We start from the raw sequence: 10,243 nt of genomic DNA, 5'->3' as shown, positions 1-10,243 counted from the left end.
TGTTTACACACACACACACACACACACACACACACACACGTGTGTGTAACATTTTTATTTGAACAGAGTGAGAATTAAGGCTTGTGGAAATGCAGCAGGTTTATTATAGAAATCTGTTAAATTAATGTATTTCAGTTCTTGTTATAAACACACGCTGCTTTTCATCTGCTTTACCTTCATGTTTATTTTTTTGTTATTTACAGATTAGCCGCATGTGTATTCCTCATATTTAATTTAAATGACCTTTTTGAAATAATAGAAATGTTTATAAAGAATATTTAAGAGAAATGTTTTATAATGACGTATTGATCTTATCCAGCTGGAGTTTGACCTTAAACACAGCATGATTTACGAGAAACATTGGCATCCCTGTCTGTCTGTCTGTCTGTCTGTCTCACTGTCTCTCTCTCTCTCTCTCTCTCTCTATCTGTCACTCTCTTATTCTTTCGCCAAATCAAACAAACCGGATATTCAGTGACTTTTAAACCCTGCTCTTTTCACTCAGCTCATTTCGCCACATGCGGCTGGAAGAACAATGGCCAGATTGCAGCAGATCCTGAGGTAGGAGCAGAAACCTTCTCATCTGAAAGCTTTCTCCATCTAGAAACTTCTATAAAATGATTCCATTACTTCTTAATGGCTCAAGCCGAATATCCGTGAACACACACTGCTTAGCTCTCTACTGCAGAAGGATTCTATCAGTCTGTATTATAATAAATTGTACGACGTTTTTAATTGATTAATTAATTAGCGCTCGCCTGCCTCGTCAGTGTTTCTGAGGACCAGAACATCCACACACTCCACTGATGATTTGTGTGTTTGTGTGTGTTTGTATGTTTAGACACACTCCTGATAATACAGATGCACAGACCCCTAGTGGTAGAAGTGTGTAACAGCAGGTCACTGTTTAGGAGACATCGCGGCTAGCTGCTGCAGATCTGTGGAGTGTTTTCAAGGAGCACAGAACTCAGTTCTCAGAGGGATAAGTGCAGGTTTAGCTGGTCTCTCCTCTCAGGTGTTTAGGGGTGAAACTCATCTAATCATTTCTGTGCTGATTCTTTGCTCTGTTTGTCTCTGAAGTGTGTTGTGTGTGTGTGTGAGTGTGTGTATGATGGACCGGTTCGGTCAGGTTCAGTCTCCTCTGTATCCTAAGCCTTACCCCACTAATGTCCAGCAGCAGTGGGATCTGGAAGTTCCTCATGGTTACCAGCTTCAGATCACCTTTAATTACCTGGACATAGAACCGTCCTTTAACTGCTACTACGACTCTCTGACGGTCAGTGCAGAGCTTCATCATCATCCTCATCATCATCATCTCTACTACAGTATAATATCACTGAATGAAATGTACACCTGAGAACATTCTGGAAGCAGCAAATGTTTATAAAATAATCTTTTACTTCCAGATTCTACAAGCTGAAAGTCCAAAGGTTATCTTAATATTTACCCAGTGGACAGCGGCATGTCCAGTTATTCCACTTTTTTATTTTGTGTGGAGTTTATCATAACAACATCTTGTTGATATTTTGTTTCTAATAACAGAGATTTGTGCACACAGTGAAGCCACAAAACTCTAAATCCTGGTCATTACACAGTGAAGTGTGTGCAGGATGCAGGAGATTTTATTGCTCTTAATTCACTATTTTTATTTGTTGAAATTAAAAAATAAAGTCAGTGTTAGTGATCATTTCCAAATTAAATGTCCAGAGTTTGAAGGATAAACTGAGTGACCGCTCACCTGCTACACTTTCACAGAACTTCGAGTTCCTTCATAAACTCATCTAGAAAAAGCTCCTCCATTAACCTCCTTATAGAGAAAAACTTAACGTGACTTAAAAATGAACAAATAGTCTATTTATCTTTAAATACCAATCCACAGTGTGTGTGTGTGTGTGTGTGTGTGTAACACTGTTGTCTGATTAAGGTTCTGCACAGTAAGAAGATTTTGGGAAAGTTCTGTGGTCAGAATTCTACAGATTCTCATCACCCTGGCAACAAGCCCATTTTGTCTCCTAGCAACCGTCTCCAGCTGGTGTTTGTGACGGATGAATCAAATGCAGACACGCATCAGCACCTTGGGTTCTCCGCCTTTTACCAGGCTGTTGGTACGATGAATAAACGAGTGTCTGATCTCTTTAGTCACACATCTACTGATTCTACTGACTCACCCCTCTACTGACTCTACTGACTCACCCCTCTACTGACTCACACCTCTAATGACTCTACTGACTCACACCTCTACTGATTCAGGCATTTACTGACTCCTATATGTGTTTGTGGTTTCGTTCTCAGACATAGATGAATGCTCGTTTCCTGATTCAGACAATTCAGATTCACGTTGCGCTCAGATATGCCTCAACACTCTGGGCTCATACCTGTGTGCCTGTTACCATGGTTACCAACTGCGGGCAGATCAACATTCCTGTGTGTGTGAGTGTACAAATCCACAGTACAGACAATACACACACTGCTTCACACACACACACACACACACCTTCCCAAGCTTAGCATCACTCTCTCCACTTTCTGGCACTATCCGAAGCTTGGATCACTTCACAGAGCTCAGCTACACCAACTGCTCTATCCTCAACCTGTGCTTTCACACTCGCAGATAACTGACCACAGGTGGCATTGGTACAGATGTGCTTTGTCCAAGAGATGATGCTTCATACCTCTTGTTCTTCTCACTATAAAGACTTCAACATGGATGGCAGATATCTTATCATGGATGGCAGTTTATCATCCCAGTGAAACTGTACATCCCTGGAGATGCATCTCTTTGTCATGGTCTTGTGATCTCAGGAGAACATTGAGATCTGACCATCTGTCACGACAACAACCTTGGGGCAACCACCCAACCAACCATCCTGCTTCCCATCATTATACTGACATGCTCATTGTGGTTTCTCCTCTAAAACTTCAGGAGGACCACACAGGCCACTCAGGTGTGATTATGAAACAGATCTGCCTCTGTGAACCATCTGACCTGTGCAACTGATCCAGAATGCAGATGCATGACATGATTTTACCCTCACAAGTCCACAAACAGACCAGCACCCACTGACCTCAAAGATCTCATCACACTCCACACTACACCATGCTCCCTCTGATCCTCCAGCACTGCTCCACTTATCCACCATCTCTCAGGGTAGAAGGAAGACCTGCATCCAGACTCTGTTCTAATGCCAAGATGGAGAAATAAACTTCTCTTAGATGCCTGAACAGCTGGGTCACTGACTGTTTCCAACAAATGAATACCTGCCTCTACCTACCACAATCCAACAACAGGGCTTTTAGATTGAAGTTCTCGTAGCAGTTCTCATGAACCAACATGAAGATGTATTTAGTGACAGAGACTTCTAAGCACTCCTTTAAATTGCTCTGGATAAAGGCATCTGATAAATGCCATAAATTTAATACACACACTCCTAAGGGTTCCTTCATGCTATAAGAATGTTGCCTTAGTAATTTATACTGGTCTTTCTGGATATCTGTTTTTATTCTGTGGTGTTGTTTCTCTTGGTTCCATAGTGGACTGCAGTGGAGGTGTTTTCACAGAACCTGAGGGAGTTCTGTCGAGTCCTGGATACCCGAATGCTGCTCCTCTTGGAGTGACCTGTCTATACAGTATCTCTGTTCAGCCTGGGTTCCAGATATCTCTCAACTTCAGTGACAGTTTCCACATTGAGCAGATTGATGCACAGGGACCATCCTGCTTGTTCCACTGGCTCCAGGTACCACATTATTACACCATGTTCCAGTCCACATTTATTCTTCATGCATTATGAGTAAGGAATAAAACTCTTGAGGACATGCTGGTATAGTAGAGTAATCTACACTGGGGTCGTTTGATGCTAAGCTGAGTTACTGTTACTACCTCAAAACTAGTTTGTTGTATTATTTTTCTAAATCAGGAAACTTTTTTGCACAAACAATTTACCAAAATTTCAATTTTAAATTTAATAAAGAACACTTCACACATTTTATCCATGTATAGTTACTTTTAATGCTGTGTGAAATGAGTTCATGTCATTTCTGTTATAGCAGCTATGAGCAGTGATTTCCTCACTAGCTTCTCTTTTTTATCTCTCTTGTGATTAAGATAAAATAATCTGTGTTCAAATACAGCCATACCCTTACATTCTGTTTCACCCTGTGTAACCACCGGGGGCAGTTGTTCAACAACTGGAAAACCTTAATGGGTCACGATGAAGTGGCTCATGAGGAACCGACTCTCAGATTGTCTGGAAGGACTGCCCTTGCACCCCACTGGGACAGAATCAAGTAGAGCCTGGGAAAGGTACATAGTGATACCCAGGTAGCAGCAACACAAACCACCTCAAGTGACAAATCTCTGAGTACTGCCATGTGGAGGAAATGCCTGATAACTAATACTAGTGCACTATCCAAGTACTGGTGCACTGCCCAGGTATTAGTGCACTACCCAAGTACTGGTACACTACCAGGTACTGGTGCACTACCCAAGTATTAGTGCACTACCCAGGTACAAGTGCACTACCCAGGAACTGCAGTGCACTGCCTAGGTATTAGTGCACAAGTACTAGTGCACTGCCCAGATGCTGGTGCACTACCCAGGTATTAGTGCACTACCCAGGTACTAGTGCACTACCCAGGTACTGCAGTGCACTGCCTAGGTATTAGTGCATTACACAAGTACTAGTGTACTGCCTAGGTATTAGTGCATTACACAAGTACTAGTGCACTGCCCAGATGCTGGTGCACTACCCATGTACTGGTACTCTGTCCAGGTACTAGCACACTACCCAAGTACTGGTGCACTGCCCAGGTATTAGTGCACTGCCCAGATACTGGTGCATTACCAAATAACTAGTTCACTATGCAGGTATTAGTGCACTACCCAGGTACTGGTGCACTACCCAGGTACTGGTGCACTGCCCAGGTACTTTTCCACTGCCCAGGTACTGGTGCACTACCCTGATACTGGTACATGACCAAATAATGGTGCTCTGCCCAGGTACTAGTACACTACTCAAGTACTAGTTCACTATGCAGGAATTAGTGCACTGCCCAGGTACTAGTGCACTGACCAAGTACTGGTGCTCTGGCTAGGTACTAGTGCACTTCCCAAGTACTGGAGCACTACCCAGGTACTAGTGCACTACCCAGGTATTAGTGCACTACCCTAGTACTGGTGCATTACCAGGTGCTAGTGCACTACCCAAGTACTGGTGCACTATCCAGGACCTAGTGTACTACCCAGGTACTGGTGCTCTGCCCAGGTACTAGTTCACTATGCAGGGATTTGTGCACAGCCCGGTACTGGTGCACTGTACAGGTATTTGTGCGATACCAAGTATTGGTGCAGTGCCCAGGTACTAGTACACTAGCCAAGTACTAGTGCACTGCCCAGATGTTGGTGCACTACCCAGGTATTGGTGCACTGCCCAGGTACTTTTCCACTGCCCAGGTACTGGTGCACTACCCAGATACTGGTACATGACCAAGTAATGGTGCTCTGCCCAGGTACTAGTACACTACTCAAGTACTAGTTCACTATGCAGGACCTAGTGTGCTACCCAGGTACTGGTGCTCTGCCCAGGTACTAGTTCACTATGCAGGGATTTGTGCACTGCACAGGTATTTGTGTGATACCAAGTACTGGTGCAATGCCCAAGTACTAGTGCACCACCCAGATGCTGGTGCACTACCCAGGTACTGGTACATGACCAAGTACTGGTGCACTACCCAAGTACTAGTGCTCTGCCTAGGTACTAGTGCACTTCCCAAGTACTGGAGCACTGCCCCAGGTACTAGTGCACTACCCAAATACCCAAGTACTGGTGCACTACCCAGGTATTAGTGCACTACCCAGGTATTAGTGCACTACCCTAGTACTGGTGCACTACCAGGTACTGGTGCTCTGCCTAGGTGCTACTGCACTACCCAAGTACTGGTGCACTATCCAGGACCTAGTGTACTACCCAGATACTGGTGCTCTGCCCAGGTACTAGTTCACTATGCAGGGATTAGTGCACTGCCTGATACTGGTGCACTGTACAGGTATTTGTGTGATACCAAGTACTGGTGCAATGCCCAGGTACTAGTACACTAGCCAAGTACTAGTGCACTGCCCAGATGCTGGTGCACTACCCAGGTACCGGTGCACAACCAGGTACTGGCGTCTGCCCATGTACTAGTGCACTACCCAAGTACCGGTGCACTACCCAAGTACTAGTTCACTATGCAGGGATTAGTGCACTGCCCAGGTACTAGTGCACTACCCAGGTATTGGTGCACTACCCAGGTTCTGGTGCATGTCCATTTGCATTTACTACTGCCCTGCTAGGTCCCACTCTATGGCTTGTGTCTCCCCTATGGAGCCATGCAGGAAGGTGTGGGCGTTTGGCCGAGGTTGACGGATCATTCTGTTGCACAGGGACAGTAAGTCCTGACCGGGGGATCTCCTGTGGCAGTTCCTCCACCTTTTTTACTGTGAGCCACCACATGGATTAGTGTCAAACATTTTTGTTGTGTGTGTGCAAGGTGATGTACAAGGGGTGGGAAAAGTGCCTCTGGTATTCTGGTGTGTAGGAGGGGTGAAGTAGAGCTTCAGGTTAGAACTTTACCTCTGACCTACAGGAAACGTCACCACATCACAATTCTACAACCTGTTAATGATGATATAATCTGTTTATGTGGATCATATGCTGAACACGTCCCTGTGAATGAGCTGTATCTATGGCAACAATATCGTATCAGAGCAAGTGTATTAACATAAACCTGAGCTACAGTCAGAGCTGCTGTTCTAGAGAATTAATTTCACACCTGATCCACCAATCAGAATCCAGACTCCAGCGGCCCTGTGCTTTTAACTGTAATAAAAACTCGTCTGTGCACTGAAGTGTGAAATGAAAGCAGCTTGTCTTCCATTTCTTGTCCTCAGCTGTCTGTCCCCGGTGAAGCTCCAATAAAGCTTTGTGGAGATCAAAGTCCTGGAATCATACACACTGGCTCACACACTGTAGATCTGGAGTTCCACACTGATGGACATGGACAGAGTGGAGGATTCAACCTGCGCTACACCACCCAGAGTAAGCAGGAAACACCTCCTGGTGCTGTGGAAGTTAGACAGAGCTTCATTACACAATTACATCTGCATCTGGAGTGTGTTTCCTCTCTGACACACAAGTGTGCAGGTGTTCTGTGTGTGTGTGTGTGTGTTGAACAGGAATATTATCAACTCACTATATAGTAAATTTGTGTACTGCTGAGAATAATCTGTGTGTTTTTGCTCACTTGATTGACATGGCATGATTCAGCTGATGATTCAGTGTGTGTGTGTGTTCATTATTAACAACCCAAATGATAAAGAAACCTGTGTGTGTGTGTGTGTGTGTGTGTGTGTGAACCTGCCTGAAGGAGTGGAGTGTAAGATTGAAGGAGGAATCCAAAACGGCCGGATCACTCCCAATTTCCCAAAATATTTCTTCAGAGATTACATTCAAGTGCGCTGTGACACTGGATACAAGCTCATGATGGTGAACCTTCTGTTTCATTTAACCTGTGTGTGTGTGTGTGTGTGTGTGTGTGATTTAGGGTTAAAATCAGGAATGAGTTTCTGCTGTATTTAGTTCACTGAAGTTGTTTGTATCTTTCTTTGTGTTTGTGTTTCAGGGAGAAATGGAGATAAAGAGTTACAGATCGATGTGTCAGGAGAACGGGAGGTGGCATTTACCCTTACCCGAGTGCAGGAGTGAGTGAGGGAGTGAGGGAACACAAGCTTTATTTTTAATAAAATATATTTTATTAAAATATATTTTATTATTTTATTATTTTATATAACTTATATTTCTATAAGTTTCACTTATTCATTTCACAAGTTGTCTTTGTAAACCTGAAGAAAAAGTGATGAGTTGTTTTTTTAGCTACATATAAATAAATTAAAGAAAAAATAAACCATAACCAAATTGATGTTTTTATAAATCTTATTCTTTTGGTTGCAGTTATTGACTGTGGAGAACCGAGGAATTTACTGAACGGTGGATATAACTTTCTGTCTGGTTCCAACAACGAATACCAGTCTGTGGTGCAGTATAACTGCCACGAGCCCTTCTACTCCTTTGGAGGAAAGAACAAAGGTCCGTCTGTGTAGGGAAGAAGCTTTTGATTAATAATAATAATAATAATAATAATAATAATAATAATAATAATAATAATAATAATAATTGGTTTTATTTGTAGTAAATCTCACCTGTGCTGCTGATCGCAAATGGAGAGGACTAGAAAATGAGATTTTCCCATACTGTGCCCCTGGTAACACACACACACACACACACACACACACACACACACAGAGCAGCTTCACTGCCAAACATCTCATTATAAATACTGCTGAAAAATATTTCATAATCAGATGTTTCTAGAGAGATTCTGAGAGCTACACTATTTAATATTGTGTGTGTGTGTGTTTGTGTGTGTCAGTGTGCGGGCGTCCTTCTGTGGTTATTGGGAGTACTGGTCGGGTTTTAGGAGGTAGCAGGGCGGAGAAACACTCGTTTCCCTGGCAGGTTTTTCTGAAAGTTGGAGGACGAGGAGGAGCGATCGTGATCGGAGAAAAATGGCTCCTGACTGCAGCTCACAATCTGGAGAAAGTAAAAGATTCTAAAGAAGAAGTGGAGGTGAGGTCATCTTACTCCTAACCCTGACGCATGCTTCTCCTTCAGTCTTTAACACATTTTATTATTGATGTTTTTAGGCATATGTTGGGAGCAACAATGTAAACGACTATTTTGGTGATAAAAAAGATGAATTTTTATCTAAACCACTTCCTATCGAGTCTCTACACGTGCACCCAGGATACAAAAGCCCCAGTTATGATAATGATATAGCACTAATCAAGCTTACTTCACCCATCACCTTCAAAGACAATATAATGCCGGTGTGTCTCCCTGAGCAGGACGCCAACTTGGAGACATTTGGGTAAGAACGTTTCAAATCCACGTGTGTGTGTGTGTTTTCTGCAGAGAGAACCCTGATGGTGACTCACTGTTCTATAAAACGTTTCTGCTGCAGGTGGGTTTCGGGATTCGGACTGACGGAAAGCTACGACACTGCCAGTTATCTCCGCTACATCCGGCTTCCCGTTGTGGATCAGACCACGTGCCACTCGTCCATCAAGGCAGTGAAAAAGGAGAAGAACATTGATGTGTCCGCTCTGACGGACAACATGTTCTGTGCCGGACTTCAAGAAGGAGGGAAGGACACGTGTCAGGGAGACAGCGGCTCCGGATTCGTCATGAAAAATAAGGATGTGTTTTACGCAGCCGGGATCGTTAGCTGGGGCATCGACTGCGGAATACCAGGGAGGTACGGCATGTACACTCGCATCGCTCGATACACCAACTGGATCCAGGAGATCATGGAGAAAAACTAACAGCTGAGGAGAAGATGGAATAAAAATCAGACGAGTCTTTCAACAAGTGACGGATTCAAACGCTTCCATTTACTATCTGAAAAAAATAAAGAGGAATATTTTACCATTAAGCTGTTCTTCTTTCATTATAACATTATATCATTACATCATTACACATTAGGGACGCCACAATACGTGGTTATTTCGTTGAAATAATTTCATGTGTTTTATTACTCTCTGAACCTCCTGTGTGTGTTTGCCTGTACTTTATGGCTACGCGCTGAGACAGACACGCCTCCCTGCGAGTAAATATCCAATCAGTGAGCGCTAAAGTTAGGGGCGGTAACCATGCTTGTGATGCTGGTGTCAGATTACATTCTAACCCTGGAGAGCGGTGAAGTGAGACAGAAACACGAGGAAGCAGCTCCATGATTCAGATCTGTGGTGTGGGAACATTTCAGAGCGCTGTTCCACATGAGTTACTGACATGGAAATACTTCAACATGACCACGCATCTGCAGCTCCATCACCCAGAGATTTCACTGTGTGGAAGCAGGAGGGCAGAGCAGGTAACACAGGAACCCAAAAAACAACAGTCCCCTATCTGATTCCTTCCAGCATTCATACTCATTTTGATGTACATTTTGACAGCTATTTTTGATTTAGTCGTAGTCTTTATCTTCAGACAAAAATGGTTTAGTCTTAGTCACATTTTAGTCATTGTTGTCTTTCATAGTTTTAGTCATTAGTTTTAGTCAAACTGCAGTTACCAGCTTTAATTTTGTTTATTTTCTGTGTAGTATTTAGACAAAAATAGTCATTATAATTTTTCTCTCTTTAGACCAATTA

General features: G+C 43.3%; 1 protein-coding gene across 1 annotated transcript; it reads left to right on the top strand.

The window, feature by feature from the left end:
* Positions 1–465: 465 nt before the first annotated feature.
* Positions 466–9,525, top strand: LOC131359130 (complement C1r subcomponent-like). The gene is made up of 13 exons (XM_058398740.1): positions 466–561; positions 1,081–1,276; positions 1,925–2,105; positions 2,293–2,430; positions 3,532–3,734; positions 6,926–7,073; positions 7,402–7,520; positions 7,657–7,735; positions 7,986–8,120; positions 8,224–8,295; positions 8,464–8,660; positions 8,738–8,961; positions 9,055–9,525. The coding sequence occupies exons 1-13, from the start codon at positions 536–538 to the stop codon at positions 9,413–9,415; spliced, it is 2,079 nt and encodes a 692-aa protein (XP_058254723.1). The 5' UTR covers positions 466–535; the 3' UTR covers positions 9,416–9,525.
* Positions 9,526–10,243: the final 718 nt, after the last annotated feature.

The sequence above is a fragment of the Hemibagrus wyckioides genome, linkage group LG01 (genome assembly GCF_019097595.1).
Source record: "Hemibagrus wyckioides isolate EC202008001 linkage group LG01, SWU_Hwy_1.0, whole genome shotgun sequence".
NCBI lineage: Eukaryota > Metazoa > Chordata > Actinopteri > Siluriformes > Bagridae > Hemibagrus > Hemibagrus wyckioides.
This window is presented reverse-complemented; position numbering and strand designations above follow the sequence as displayed.

What these genes read in the sequence shown, in the direction of transcription:
- LOC131359130 (XM_058398740.1), top strand. Translation starts at nt 536, where the DNA reads ATGGCCAGATTGCAGCAGATCCTGAG. An exon ending in CCTGCGCTACACCACCCAGA is followed by an intron (nt 7,074 to 7,401) that starts GTAAGCAGGAAA and finishes ACCTGCCTGAAG; the next exon opens with GAGTGGAGTGTAAGATTGAA. An exon ending in GCCAACTTGGAGACATTTGG is followed by an intron (nt 8,962 to 9,054) that starts GTAAGAACGTTT and finishes TTTCTGCTGCAG; the next exon opens with GTGGGTTTCGGGATTCGGAC.